Genomic DNA, 15698 nt, shown 5'->3' with positions numbered 1-15698 from the left:
CGCCCCGCCAGCTCAGCGCTCGCGGCGCAGGCCCCCGGCCCGGGCCCGCCGCCGGGCCGCCCGCGTCCGCCGCGCCCCAGCCCCGGCCCGCTGGCGGGCAGGCTCTGCGGAAGCCACGCCGGGCCACAGCCCCCAGTCTGAGCGCGGCTCCCGCTGCCCGAGGGCCGCGCGCAGCAGGCGCCACTGGGCAGCCCCGCCACGGGGTCCTCCCTGAGAGGAGGCCGTCGCTATGGAGACGCGGCGCGCGCCGGAGGCCGTTAGGCCGAGGAACGGCAGCCCGCAGGCGATCCCCGCCGCCACAGCGGCTCCGGGCGGCCGGGAGCGTTGACCGGTGCACGATGCCCCGGCCAGGTCGCGGCCCCAGCCCTCGTGAGCAGCGAGCCGGGTTCTAGGGAGCTCCGGAGGAGCGCCTCCCTCAGCGACGGCGCGGGGCGGGGCCAGAGAGTGTTCGTGCCTGCCCGAGACATCCGCTTCCGGGGCCACGGCCGTCGGACTGAGGGGCTCGGCGGGTCGGCCAGGCTACGTTCGGTGTCGCAGCCCGCAAGCCTCTCGCCTTAGGAATCGGCTACGCTCGTTCTGCTGTCCGGATCAGTCTTCTCCGTCAATCATGCTGGAACATCTGAGTTCGCTGCCCACGCAGATGGTGAGGGCGCGCGTCCTAGCTCCCCACACCCCACTTCGGAGCCTAGCGGCGTCCAAGCCTTCCCCTGGAGCACCGATTGCTTCCCCCGGAGCAACCCCTAAGATTGCTGTTACTTTCCCCTTCTTCTTGTCCCCTTAACCCATGCTCCGTTAAGATGCCCAGGTTGCCCCGGAATATACGATTTTTGCTTCTTTACTCGGGCCCTTTTGCCGGTGTTGAATGACGCCTTGCTAAAACCGAGTTCCCTGCAAGAATTGCAGTCCTTTGGTAGTGGGACCAACTCTCCCCTTTTCTGTTGTCCCTAGGATTACAAAGGGCAGAAGCTAGCTGAACAGATGTTTCAGGGAATTATTCTTTTTTCTGCAGTAAGTATTGCTTTTACCTTGAAGCTCTTAATCCTGACTCCCTTGGTTTGACTGTATTTAAAATACTTTGCTTCTTTTCAGATAGTTGGGTTTATCTACGGGTACGTGGCTGAACAGTTTGGGTGGACTGTCTACATAGTTATGGCTGGATTTGCTTTCTCGTGTTTGGTAAGACATTTGTGGGTGTTTGAGTATTAGCAGCAACATAAATTTTGAGTCAGGCAAACTTGGTTGGACCTAGTAATGAGAATCAGAAGCAGCTTTTCTTTCCCATAAATGTTTCTGCTTCCTATTATTTAGTTCTTAAAACTCCTGTGTGTTTAAACTGTATAACAGGTAAGGCTTGTTCTCACCACCTGACATATCTTGTCTGGTCAGTTTGTTAATCTTTAGCATGGTGTTTATTTGGGGACCAGACATTATACGTAATGATCTTTTAAGCCTTGAATGGAAATAAATACTGCCTTTTCTCTGTTCTGATCTAGCTAACACTTCCTCCGTGGCCTATCTATCGCCGACATCCCCTGAAGTGGTTACCTGTTCAAGACGTAGGCACAGAAGACAAGAAATCAGGGGACAGAAAACTTAAGAGGCATGCTAAAAACAATTGATTGGGGCCCGCACGATTCAGCACCTGCTTTTGTTTCCTGTAAGATGGGCTGAATTGCTTTCACAACCAAAACATGAGCTTAAACCACCTGTTGTTACAGCACTGCTGTGCAGACATCTAGTTGTCCTCCTCTCATTTCTAATCCAATTGTACTTTAATTTATAACTATTTTATACCATCTCTTCATAATCTTGTTACGGAGAACAGGAAATACAAGTTCGCAATGCTTCTTTCAGGTATACATAATGAATAAACACCTTCTATCTGGTAGTACATTTGTTTTTCTTTTTAAAATATTTTTGCAAAGGTTATCACTATATAGACCAGGCTACCTCTGCGCTCAAATCCTCCTGCTTCAGCCTCCCCAAGTGCTGGGATTACAGGCATATGTTGCCAACACCTGGCTTCATAGTCCTATTTATAGCAAAGTTTCACAATCCATTATGAGTCATGGAACTGTTTCAATGGTGAGGTTTTTGTTGTTGTTTGTAGACAAGGGCTTTGTACATAACCAGTACATAACCAGATGTCTAGGAACTTGCTATGTATACGAGGCTGCCTTTGAACTCACAAAGTTCCACCTGCCTTTGCCTCCAGAATTAAAGGCATGCCCCCACCACACCTAGCCTAAATGGTTTCAGTTATAATTCTTGGTGCAGTTCTATATCTGATGGATCTCTTGTTGGCTATTTTGCAAAACTTTTAGTAAAAAGCCAGAATTAGATGTTTATGTTTCGAAAATGCAAGCATCCTCTTGTTCTATCACTGCAAGTTCTAGTGCATGTCCAGCTGGAGGACAACTTTCGGAGGTCGTCACCTCACGCAGGGTAGGTAGGTCCTGGAGGTGGAGCGTGGGTCTTCAGGTACTCTTACTGGCTGAGCCATGTTGACAGCCCAGAGTCGCTCTTCCGTTTTTTTTAATATCATGTTAACATTTATTTCTTTGTTATGTACTGTCCATGGGCCCACATGTAGAGGTCAGAGGACAGATGTGGGAGTCCTTCTGTTTGGGTCCAGGGATTGAACTCAGGTTGTTAGGCTTGGTGGTGAAAGCTTTTGCCTGCAAAGCCATTCATTTCACAAGCCTCCAGAAGGTGCGTTTTTAATTTGTATTTCATTCTAGTTGACTTGAGAGGAGGTCGCCTCAGGCTCAGAGACCCCAAAAAGCCATCAGACTCCAACCAGATCGGCAGGACTGAGAGCCCAGCCTTACCCATGGCACCTCCATCCAGTTGTGAGGGAGCCAGGGCCACTGTGGCCAACCTGGACAACTCAGGGAGGAAATGGGCCTGGAGTGGGGGGAAACAAGAAAACAAGGGTCTGGGATTGAAGGAGAGGAGGAAGGACAGTAAGTTGTCAATGATAGCAGACAGCTCTGAGAAGTTTGCCAGTGTGGGTCTGTGGAAATCAGCACTTTGGCACCCCCGAAACAAGAGCATGTAAGCGGAAGACATGTTCTTGAGGGAACCAAAGTCGAAACTATAAAGCTTGACATTCCTTTTACTATTTCCAAGTGACTGAAAAGGTCTCATGTGAGGAATTATTAAAGGTAACATATTTCTCAGGACTTCCCATATTTTGAGTTTAAGAAAACATCTTTAAAGACTATAATTTAACAAAATCAGAAAAGAATCTTTTTTTTTTTTTCCAGAAAAGATTCTTTTAAAGAAAAACTAACACAGTAGATGAAGCATATTGTTAAATATAGTAAGTGTGATTCAGAAGTTAGAAACTTCCAGGTAAAGTAAAAAAAAACAAGAGGCACCTCCCCCTGAGGAGGGAGCAGCCATGCCAGGCCAGGCCACAGAGGAGGACAATGCAGCCACTCCTGATGAGACCTGATAAGCTAGGGTTAGATGGAAGGGGAGGAGGACCTCCCGTATCAGACTTTTAGAGGGGCAGGGAGATGAAGGAGGGAGGGTGGGATTGGGAGGGAATGAAGGAGGGGCCTACAGCTGGGATACAAAATGAATAAACTGTAATTTATATAAAAATAAATTTTAAAAAACCAAACATCAAGATGACTCAGCAATCAAGAGCACCTGCTGCTGCTCTTCGAGAGGACCCAGGTTCGATTCCTAACACCCATACTGCACTTCACAACTGTCAGTAACTCCAGTTGCAGGGATCCAACACACTCACACATACATGCAGACAAACAGTGCACGTAGGAAAAAAGTCACTTTATGGTCTTGAAATACAAAAGATGAAAACAAGAACAAAGACATACTAGGCAGAAAGGAGGGTAAGCAGTGAAAAAGATAACATGACAGACAAGGTAGTGGCACCTTTAGTGCCAGCACTCAGGAGGCAGGGGCAGGCACATCTCCAGCCTGAACAACAGTGAGTTCTAGGACAGCAAGAGCTACATAGTGAGGCCCTATCTCAGAAAACAAACTATCTGAAGTAATTTTCAGTCCTTTCAATACAAAGGTGATAGGGCTACAGAGGTTGCTCAGCAGTTCCCAGCCCTTTCTTTTTCAGAGGACCTGGGTTCAGTTCCAGCACCCACATCAGGTGGCTCACAACCACCTGCAAAGCTAGGTCCAGGGAATCGGACACCCTCTTCTGGCCTGTTGAGGCACCTGCACACACCTGATGTACATACATACACTTAAACAAATTCCCATAGAATTCATCTTAAAAAGTGAAAACCTATTAAAGATTTATTAATAAAAATCCCACTAGATGGACATTACTTATTAACTAACTAACACAACATGTGATACGCAATTAGGACCTAGGTGCTGGGATTACACGTATGCACCACTGCACCCAGCCTTACAGGAATGTACTTAAAATAGGGAGACTCGGGTGATACTTTACACAAACATTGCAAATACCCAGTAGAACCAAGGATCTGGACTTTCCTCGGATACTGCTTAATTGAAAGAGGAATTCACGCTTAAGAGATGTTTTAAGTGACAGAAAAGAATATACCAAGTCATAATGACTCATAAAGCTATACTTTAGACTGAACAAGAGTTCTAAGAGTCTAAAGAGTAAATCAAAATTCATTATGTGTAAAAATAAAGTTGTTCAAATGCAACATAGAACTTCATGTCCTTTAAATCTATTCCCAGAATAGTGAATTTATATTACAGAATAAATAACAACTTCTAAGGTTATTAACAGTAGCAAGCATTACCATGAGACATTTGTTTCGCTTGCAGTTTGTATCACTGTAGTACAGTATAAGCCAATGTTTCTGGCCCTGTTTCAACCAGTTAATATCTTTAAAAAAATAAACTAGATATAAAGTTGGTTTAAGGCTCAGTAAACTAACAAACATAAAACATTTTTCCTTATAAACATGATATTCAAAGGTTTCTTTCTTTTGCAAACTTGTTTCACATTAGTCTACCTTGTCAATTTTTTATAGTAAGAAGATCCCAAAGAAATATCAAAGGATGGACTCTGAGCAACTGAAACAGTTTTTCTTTCTTTTTTTCTTTTTTCTTTTTTTTTCCAGAGCTGAGGACCAAACCCAGGGCCTTGTGCTTGCTAGGCAAGCGCTCCATCACTGAGCTAAATCCCCATTCCCTCTTTCTTTCTTTCTTTCTTTCTTTCTTTCTTTCTTTCTTTCTTTCTTTCCTTTTCTTTTTTTTAAAAAAGATGAATAACCTTTGAAAATGGATTTTTTAGTTCTGGCTGCATGTTAGAACAAATCTCAAAAATTCACATTTTCTTCAAAAAATTTTAGCTGGCGAGCTTTCACGCTATAAGTTGTGTACTTTTCCCCCATGCGCTCCTGCAGTCGTGCCTGTGTGAGAAACAGATAAGAAAATCAGTACATACCACAAACAACTCCTGTAATCATCAAGGCAAAGGTTTTCCCAGGCATCACACTGTAAGAAGTAAGCTATTTGGCCCATTTCCAGTGTGAAGTGCCTTCAGAGCTCAATGTTTACGAGGAGCAGGTGCCTCTAGCCCCAAGCTGGCAGCTGATGCCTGCTTGTCCCACAGCTCCTAGTAGGCTGCAGACAGCTGGCTGGCCTGAGTCCCCATCAGAGAGGGGCAGGCTGGAGCCCCAGAGGAGGAGTAACCAAGTAAGACAGAGAATCTGGAGGGGGGTGGGGGCAAGAGGACGGCAAGTTCTTGGTTTGGGAACTTTGAAAAACCACTGTTTTGTGCCAACTCCACATGCCAGCCATGTCTACGTTTTCTCTATACTTTGTCCCTTTCTGCTGAATTGTACATTAAAAACCGCTTCATTTTCATTATACTCCTGAATTTATCTTACTTCCAACAATACCAAGGAGGAAACCATATAGGGAAATACTAACAGTTCTGTTTACATACAATTACTGTATGTGATCTGTGTACAATCTGTGTGTTCAAACATGCCATAGTGCACATGTAGAGGTCAGAGGACAACTCTGTGGAGTTGGCTGTCTCCTTCCACCTTTACATGGCAAGAGCTTTTTCCTGCTGACTTCAAAGCCAGGCATGAATCTCAGCTGAAGTAGGAGAACCTCAGGTTCAAGGCCTGCCTGAGTGAGTTTGAAGCCAAGCTAAGTAACTTAGTGAGACCCAGTCAGTCTCGAAATAGAAAAGGGTGGGTAGGGCTTACAAAACCTGACTGGTAAGCCAAAAAGGGCATGTGCATACAATCTATCTGCTGAAAGGAATGCTTAAAATTAGAACACCTAGTGTGCTAGATGGATATGATAAATATTCTGATATAATTCACTGAAGACATCACTTTGAAGGTATTCTAGTAAAAATATGCAACCTGAAGGTGAAGGCAGGAGGATTACACATTCAAGGCCAGTCTACATAGTGAATTTGAGACCAGCCCAGGCTACATGAGACCTCGGCTTAAAAAAAAAAAAAATCCAAGAAACAGTGAAAGGATAACCTAGGTAAGAATGGTAGCACATGTCTTCCACACCAGCACCAGGAGGCATAGGCATGAGGACTACCAATCTGAGGCCAGTCTATGTTACAGAGAGAGGCTCTGACTCAGAACCATAATGTGACTATTCATGAGAAAATAGAGCAGCACAGCGGCTAGGATGTGATTTAGTGCCTGTCTAGCATACATGGAGGACTGGGTCTGGCAGCATATGCCTCTAATCCCAGTCCTTGGGGTGTGGAAGCAGGAGGATCAGAAGTTCAAAGTCATCTTCAGCTACATAGCAAATCTGAAGTAAGCATAGGATACATGAGACCCTGTCTAAAACAGAAGGGAAACAAAAATACTAAACCAAGTACTATTTTATTTTACATTTCTTTTTTTATTATTTCTTTATTAATGTATATGAGTGCTCTATCTGCATGCACACCTGCATGCCAGAAGAGGGCATCAGATCACTGTATAGATGGTTGTGAGCCACCATGTGGTTGCTGGGAATTGAACTCAGGAACTCTAGAAGAGCAGATAATGTTCTTAACTGCTGAGCCATCTCTCCAGCCCCCTATTTTATTTTATTTTATTTTATTTTATTTTATTTTATTTTATTTTATTATTTTATTATTTTATTTTATTTTATTTTATTTTACTGTTTGTTTGTTTTTGTTGTTTGAGATAGGGTTTCTCTGTGTAGCCCTGGCTGTTCTGGAACTTGCTCTGTAAACCAGGCTGGCCTTGAATGCACAGACATCTACCTGCCTCTGCCTTCCTGGAAAGTGTGTGTCACCACTGCCCAGCTCCAAGTGCTATTTTGTAAAATATATGGCCTGTAACCTTCAAAAATGTCAATAGGGCTAGGCTGTAGTTCAGTGGTACAGCTTTATATATGTTTGTTTGTTACACAAACAAAAGACAAAGTCACAAAAAAAATCTGAAGGACAGTTGTAAATTTTTAAAGATATGTTATAGAAAAGGTAACTGCGATTGGGTCTACATTGTTCATGGCAGCATACGGAGCTCTAAAGACTGTGGAACTTGGAGATGGCTCAGAGGTTAAGAGCACTGGCTGCTCTTCCAGAGGTCAATCCCCAGCAACCACATGGTGGCTCATAATCTATAATGAGATCTGGTGCCCTCTTCTGGCATGCAGGCACACATGCAGACAGAACACTGTAGACATTAAAAAAAAAAAAAAAAACTGTGGAACTGGGGAAAATTATTTTCAAACACCACTTAAAGACAGAATGCTTTCCTAGCAGGCACAAGGCCCTGGGTTTTAACCCCATCACTAAAAAAAAAAAAAAAAAATGGACCTACAGAAATAGAAAATATGACTGAATCTCTAATTCAAGGGCTAGTGAGATGGCTCAGTGAAAAAAAGACACTTGCCACTGAAGCCTGATAACCTGCATTGCATTCAATCTCCAGAAAGCACATAGTGAAAGGAGAGCCAATTCTCGAACATTGTCCTTTAACCTCCACGTTTGCCATGGTATAGGCAAGCATGCATGTACATTCCCACACGCACACACAATAATGTAATATTAAAAAAGAGAGGACTGGAGAGATGACTCAGCAGTCAAGAGCACTTCTTCTTGCAGAGGGCTTGTGTTCAATTTCCAGCACAATTGGCAGCTTACAACTATCTGTAATTCCAGCTCCAGGGGATCAAATGCCCTCTCTGACCTCAGTGGGCACTAGGCATGCATGTGGCGCACAGACAAACATGCAAGCAGAACATTCAGACGATGAAAATGAAATCTAAAAAAATTTATTTTTTGGTTTTTGGTTTTTCAAGGCAGGGTTTTTCTGTGCAGCCCTGGCAGTCCTGAAACTCACACTGTAGACCAGGCTGTACTCAAACTCAAGAGATCAGCCTGCCTCTGCCTCCCAAGTGCTGGGATTAAAGGTATGGGCCACCAACACCCAGTTCTAAAAAGTTTTTTAAAAAAATAAAAAAAAATGTTTACTAAAAATAAAAATATGTATTCAAGAACATGTCGTAAGAGCTGGAAAACTGGTTCAGTGGATAAGAGGACTGGCTGCTCTTCCAGAAGACCCAGGTTCTGTTCCCAGCAGGCACACAACCATTTGTAATTCTAGTTCCAGGGGCTCGGATGCCCTCCTCCAGCCTCCAAGGGCTTCAGGAATAGAAGTGATACATAAACATACATGTAGGTAAAACAGCCATACACATAAAACAAAATAAAATAGTCAAAGCTAAAAAAAACTTTAAAAAGAACATGTAAAAAAAATTGAAAAGGGCAATGGGAATCTTAGTATGTGAATCCCAGTAAAACTGCCATCAAACCCTAACATAGGGCTTCTTGCTCCCAGGTGAAAGGCTGTCTTCCTCAGGGAAGAGTACATCAACATATCTATCATCCCACAGCAAAACTGAAGCTAAAATTCAAGAGAGTTTAGGCAAGAAGCCAGAAATCCTCTTCTGCCCAACATAGCGGGCAGGTGGAGAGTCAATGCAGCAACACTAAAATAACAGGGTTTCGGTGACCTCTGCCCCAGAGCAGAAAGTGGAGGTGCCACGCTGGGCACAGCATCGCAGGAAACCACAGACTACTACTCCGGTCCTCTCCCCCTCCAGACAAGTGCCCCTGCCCACCGCCACCCCTGCCACCCTCCTGTCTCTCTTTCAGACAGATCTTCACGTTGCCCGGCTGTTCTGAAGCACTTGGAACCAAGCAACCTCCTGCCAGGGCCTGGAACCACAAGCAAGTGCTACTAAAATTCACAATATTTTCAACAGATTACACAAGAGGGAAGGTTCAGAATATGAAAATTAGAGATTAAAATGGATATGTTACTTTCAATTCTATAGAAATAAACATTGTAACAACTATAAATGATTGTACAGCAACCAATTTCATGACCTAGTCAAAACTGAGAAATTCCTAGAAATAACCTACCAAGACTGACTCACAAAGCATCAGAAACTCTGTATAGGCCCGTAAATAGTGTAAAGATCGACTCAAACTGGGAAAAACATTTGCAAATCTTACATCTGATAAGAGACATGAACCTAAAATACATAAACACTCAATAATTTAAGCTATTGGCCCAAGTTTAAAATAAAGATTTCTCCAAGGAAAATATGCAAATGGTTAAGAATATATGAAAATACAGACAACATCATTAGTCATCAGGGAAATGTAAGTCAAAATTACAATGAATACCATTATACCCACTAGAATGGCTATAACCAAACAGACAATTATCGTCAAGAGTGTGGAGAAATTGGAATGTCTTATCTTAAACTGCTACTGCTACTATAAAATGGTTTAGTCACTTTAGGGAACTGTTTGGAAATCGCTCAAACATTTCAATATAGCTACTGTATGATCAAGCAATGTAAAACCTTGGCCATGAAAAATGGAAATCACACAAATATTCATCAGCTGATGAATAAACAAAATGCATAGGATAACATATCTGGACATAAAAAAGACTGAAGTATTGATATGTTACAACATGGATGACTCTTCAAAATATTACACAGAGAGGAGCAAAACACAAAGATCGCTTGTATGTGACTCCATCTGTATGAACTGTCCAGAGTAGGAAATATGTGCAGGGAGAACCATCTGCTGCTGCTGAGGGCTGGGTGGGGACTCAAGACAATGGGGAACACTGCTTATGGTAGAGAGCGTCTTTGAGGAGCTGTAAACATGTTCAAACACTGACTGTGGTAATGGCTGAACATGAAATGTATACTTCAAATAGGGAAGTTGCAGGGTGCATAAATTATATTTTAAAAGTGACTTTAAAAGTCTGTAACATAAGCAGCTTGACACAGTAACTACACTTACCTCTCTCTCCAATTCATCTTCCTCCTCCAAAAGATCATACACCTGCTCTAAAAGCTGAACCCCCAGGCCTTGGATTACATCAGCTCTCAAGACTTCAACTATTCTCCTGATCTTTTCAGAACCTGGTATAATAGCTAAAAATGCAGCAACAAAAACAGAGAAAATAAATACCACTACAGCAAGAACAATACAATATGTAAAAATCATGTAGCAATTATTTTCACTTCAATAAGAATCTGGCTTAATGACTTCATTTAAATACTTTTCCTGAGCTGGGCATGGTGGCACACGCCTTTAATCCTAGCACTTGGAAGGCAGAGGCAGGTGGATCTCTGTGAGTTCCATAGGCTAGCCTGCACTAGAGAGCAAGTTCTAGGACAGCTGAGGCTGTGTAGAAAGACTTGTTTCCAAAACAAAACAAAAAACCCTAAGTCTAATAAATAAATAAATAGATAAATGTACCTTTTTCTATTTATTTTATTAATGTTAGTTATCATACAATACTGTATTTCATTATAACATTTGTATATAGATATATTATTTACTTTGATCATAATTACCCCCATGACCTCCACAACCCTCCCATCAGTCACTGGCCCCCTTCTTCAATTCAAATAATCCCCTTTCTTATGTTACTTATTTTTATCTGTTTGAGTCAGGGTCTTATTCTGTAGCCCAGGCAGGCTGCAAATTCTAAGTGATCCTCCTGCTTCAGCCTGCTAAGTATGGGGATTACAGACATGAGCAATCTTGCCTAGCTCATTTATATAGTTCAATTTTTTAAAATATTTGTATTTATTTTATGTGTTTAGGTGTTTGCCTACATGTCTTTGCACCACATCTGCATTGCTCACAGAGGCCAGAAGAGGCCTCAGTTCCCTTGGAACTGGAGTTACAGACAATGGTGCGCTGTCATATGGATGCTGGGAACTGAGCCCAGGTCCTCTGGAAGAACAGCCAGTGCTCTTAACTGCCATCTCTCCAGCCCTATTTTAGTTTGCTTTAAAAAAAAAAAAAAAAAAAAAAAAACAATAACAACAACAACAAAAAAAAACTCATTCTTTTTTTTCTTTCAGATGTATTTACTTATTATTTATATACAGCATTCTGCCTGCATGTACACCTGCTCACCAGCAGAGGGCACCAGATCTCACTGTAGATGGTTAGGACCCACCAGGTGGTTGCTGGGAATTGAACTCAGGCCCTTTGGAACAACAGCCAGAGCTCTTAACCTCGGAGCCATCTCTCTACCCTGCCCTATTTTAATTTAAGAAAAAAAAATTATTGGGGCTGGAGAGATGGCTCAGAGGTTAAGAGCACTGGCTGCTCTTCCAAAGGTCCTGAGTTCAATTCCCAGTCAACCACATGGTGGCTCACAACCATCTATAAAGAAATAGTGTGCAGGCAGAACACTGTATATGTAATAAGTAAAATAAATCTTGAAAAAAAAAAGACTATTAAAACATTTTAAAAAAAAATTATTTTGGGGGGTGCTAGGAATGGATGGAACACAGGCCTTGTACCTGTTAGGTTAAGCCCTACCAGTAAGCTACATCTCTAGTATTTCAGTGACTAAAAATTTAGTCATTAGATTCCTGCATCTTACATTTCTATTTTACTTGTACTTTTTTAAAGATTTATTTATTTTATTATGTATCAATGTTCTGCCTGCATGTACATCTGAACACCAGAAGAGGGCACCACATTTCATTAAGAATTAAGATGGTTGTGAGCCACCATGTGGTTGCTAGGAATTGAACTCAGGACCTCTGGAAGAGCAGCCAGTGCTCTTAACTGCTAAGCCATCTCTCCAGCCCCTTACTTGTACTTTTAATCTGTATAGACAGATAAACCTTTCTGAAATCCAGGATACCTCCATAATAAGTTACTCATGTGGAATAAAATAAAATCTATATCCCTCATGAAAAAAAAAGATCCCTACATCACTAAAATCTAAAAACCTAACTTGAAGAATTAACAATTAACAAGTGTCCAATTTGAAGAAAATTGACATTAAAAACTTCAGATATGCCAGGCTCAGTGGTGCGCGACTTTAATCCTCGCACTCAGGAGGCAGAGACAGGCGGATCACTGTGAGTGTGAGGCCGGCCTGGTCTACAGAGTGAGACCAAGACAGCCAAGGCCACACAGAGAAACCCTGTCTGGAAAACAAACAAACAACAACAAAAAACCAAAAACAACTTCAAATATTTCATGTAATGATATAAGGCTTACTGAATTATTTCTTTTTTAAAAAATAAAATTTCTAGAGGGGCAGGGGAAGAGATGAGGGAGAGAGGGATTGAGAGGGAATAAGGGAGGGGGCTATAGCTGAGATACAAAGCAAATAAATTGTAATTAATATAAAAATAAAAATTTAATAAAAAATGAAATGTCAAGGAACTGGAGAGATGGCTCAGTGGTTAAGAGTCCTTATTGTTCTCCTAGAGGACCTGAATTCAATCCCAGCACGCACACCACCTGTAACTCCAGCTCCAGGGGATCCAGTGCTTCTAATCTCCATGGGCACTGCACTCACACCCACATACCCAGATCCACAAATGGTAGCAAATGCCTAGAATTCTACCACTTGAGAGGCTAAGGCCAGAGAATCAGGGGTTCAAAGCGTTCTTAGCGACAGAGTATGTTTGAGGTCAACTGAGACTCTGCCTCATAAAACCAAAATATAAAAACAAACATTTCATGAAACTTTTGGGTTACATCTGTTGACTGCATAAGATATGCCTTTAATGTAGATATCCAAATGAGAAATTAAAAACAACATGCAAGTATTAGCCTGGTTCTCCGCCAACTACATTTGTGACGCTGTGAAAGAACAAGCCAATCACCTGAAGGCAGCTCTTTACAGTGGAGTTCCGCCTCTTCTGCAACCTTGCCGTGAAGTACCAGTGTGTCTCGGTACCTCCGATGAAGTTTGAATTCTGGTACTGGATTTAGTACCTGGAGATCGTCACAGCTCTCTTTAGAATCCAGCTTAAGAGTCTGAGTCATCAACTGTACCAAGTCACTCATTTCATTCGCATGGCTTTTCCTGAGTAAAAAAAACAATCTCCTTAGCATTGACTTTTATTGACTTCACGTAAAAGTTAAATGTGAAATGACCTTCAAGGGGTTCTACCTGCAAATACCCAGCAGGAAAGAAACTATAATATACTTGTGAAATACAAAAATCAACTACAGAAAGACAATGAAGAATGAAAAAAAATTGATATCTGATTTTGGAAAGGAATCCAACATTTAGCATCTCAATATACAAAAAGAAAGCATCAGGCAGAAACAAGGGCTAAAGTTCAACAGCCTCTGCTAGCAGAAGGCAAGAGGGAGCTTGGAAAGGAGAGGACCAGAAAGAAGCAAGCCAACTTTGCATACAAATTCTACATAGCCAGTTCCAAGTGATTTAATTTTACACAAATATAAAAAGTCAAGAATAGTCAAAGAAGCAAGACATGATGGTGCACGCCTATAATCCCTGCACTGTGGGAGGAAGAGGCAGGTGGATCTCTGTGAGTTCCAGGCCAGCCTAGTCTACAAAGTAAGTCCAGAACAGCCAAGGCTACACAGAGAAACCCTGTCTTGGGGGGAAAAAGTTTTAAAAGAATAATCAAAGAAACACAGAGATACCATCCTCAGAGAGCTAAAATTAACAAGGTACACTCCACTCAAAACCAAAAAGAGCTGGAGGGGTGGGTCACAGATTAAGAGCACTGGCTGCTCTTCCAGAGGTCCTGAGTTCAAGTCCCAGCAACCACAGGGTGGCTCCCAACCATCTATAGTGAGATCTGCTGCCTCTTCTGGAATGTAAGTATACATGTAGGCAGAGTACTGTATAGATAATAAATATAAATAAATCTTTTTTAAAAAACTGAAAACAGGAGAAAAAATGAAAATTTTCACCCTTGTAAAAGAAAAAAAAAATGGAAAAAGAAACCCAGAAGTGACACAAGTGATAGAACGAGTACATGAGGACAGTAAAGTAGGTATAAATATATTTCATATGGCTACAATAGAAAAAATATGAACATACGAAGGGAGCAGTGTGGAAGGTATACAATAGGCCTATGTCAAACTTTTAGAGGACATAATGTGTTAAATAGGGCTAATGGACTAGACACTGAGAACAGGTGAGTTTACTGTATAATCTATGGAAACAGAACAAAGAAAAAAGTGGAAGAATAATCAGAACATCACAGAGGTTGTGTACATGCCTAAGCAATCTAATACAGGTGTACGTGGAATCCGAGGGAGGGGTGAGAGCCTGTTTCAAAAAACAAAGAATCCCAGGAAAGGAGGGAGGAAGAAGTGTCAAGAAGATGTCAGGAAAATAACAGTCAACACTGATTAAAACTACAAATGTGTAGGTCCAAGAACACAGGCTAAGAATTCTGAGTGAAAATTACATTGTTCATAGAAGATAAATTCTTTTTAAATGTTTAAAATTATTTTATGTGTGTAGGTGATCTGCTCGCATGTATATGTATCACATACGTGCAGCGCCCACGGAGGCCAGAAGATGGTGTCGGATCCCCTCAAACCAGAGTTACAGATGGTTGTGTGCCGTGGGTGCTGGCAAGTGAAGCCAGGTCCTCAGGAAGAGCAGCCAGCCTTCTTAACCACTGAGCCATCTCTCCAGTCCCTCCTACAAGATATATTTATAATCTAGGATGTACTACAAACCATTTGTAATGTTATGATGAGACCCACAGGTTCTAGCTATGCTATCTGGAGTCAGTTCAAACAGAGCTGAGACAGAAACCAAGAACTTACCCTTCCCTGGAATCCCCATCTGATTTATCAGTTGAGCTCGTAGAAGAACTTAACTCATCCTCAGACAGACCATGTATCAGGCTCTTTTCCTATTAGTGTTTGGAAAGAACAACAAACCCAGAATATAAAACTCACAAAGTTTTAAGTGCAATAACAAGGTACCTTGAATACAATCAAAAAGGAGAAACTGACAGAAAAGTTAATTTATTCAAATGATGTCACCATTCACCCATGAAGTTCATAATTTAAGACTGAGGAACATCAGGGTGAAGCTTTCCACCACCACAGTCTCAGCTATCAAGACATTTCCTTTGCAGACAGGAATGGATGGCTGCTCTGGCCAGTTCTCAGCAAGAGGGCTTACTCCAGAAGGAACACTGGCATTTTGAATGAAGCCATGCACATCAATCCAGGCAATTTCCACCTGCCTCTATATAAGATTATTAAAGTTCTTTACAGGGTTACCTAATATGATTCACTTAAACCTTACAGCTTTAGAAAGGGCAGATGTCGATTAGTGAAGCAACTAAATGTTACTGTAAACAACACAGGCAGGTGTGGTGCTCATATCTAATCCCAGTACTCAGGAAACTCATGCAGGAGAATTTCATTAAGT

The 15698-nt window shown here is 42.0% G+C and overlaps 2 protein-coding genes across 5 annotated transcripts in view; one reads left to right on the top strand and one right to left on the bottom strand.

Annotated features, from left to right (window-relative positions):
• Positions 1-20: 20 nt before the first annotated feature.
• Spcs1 (signal peptidase complex subunit 1) lies at positions 21-1888 on the top strand. Its single transcript, XM_055612251.1, has 4 exons — positions 21-643; positions 949-1008; positions 1090-1176; positions 1494-1888. Exons 1-4 carry the CDS (start codon positions 608-610, stop codon positions 1617-1619), a joined length of 309 nt encoding a protein of 102 aa, XP_055468226.1. The 5' UTR covers positions 21-607; the 3' UTR covers positions 1620-1888.
• A 1898-nt stretch (positions 1889-3786) lies between these two features.
• The window catches only part of Nek4 (NIMA related kinase 4), a 36241-nt gene continuing 24329 nt past the window's right edge, over positions 3787-15698 (bottom strand). For all 4 annotated transcript variants that reach the window (XM_055612395.1, XM_055612396.1, XM_055612397.1 and 1 more), the window contains 4 exons: positions 15083-15171; positions 13147-13349; positions 10298-10431; positions 3787-5381 (listed from right to left, as the gene is read on the bottom strand). In XM_055612395.1, coding sequence (XP_055468370.1) covers positions 5289-5381; positions 10298-10431; positions 13147-13349; positions 15083-15171 — 519 coding nt within the window. In that variant the 3' untranslated portion in view covers positions 3787-5288. The remainder of the gene's footprint in view (positions 5382-10297; positions 10432-13146; positions 13350-15082; positions 15172-15698) is intronic.

Source organism: Psammomys obesus, unplaced genomic scaffold (genome assembly GCF_907164565.1).
Source record: "Psammomys obesus unplaced genomic scaffold, mPsaObe1.curated_primary_1811, whole genome shotgun sequence".
In the NCBI taxonomy this organism is placed as follows: domain Eukaryota; kingdom Metazoa; phylum Chordata; class Mammalia; order Rodentia; family Muridae; genus Psammomys; species Psammomys obesus.
Note: the sequence above shows the minus strand (reverse complement) of the source record. Positions and strands in the feature narration are given on the sequence as shown.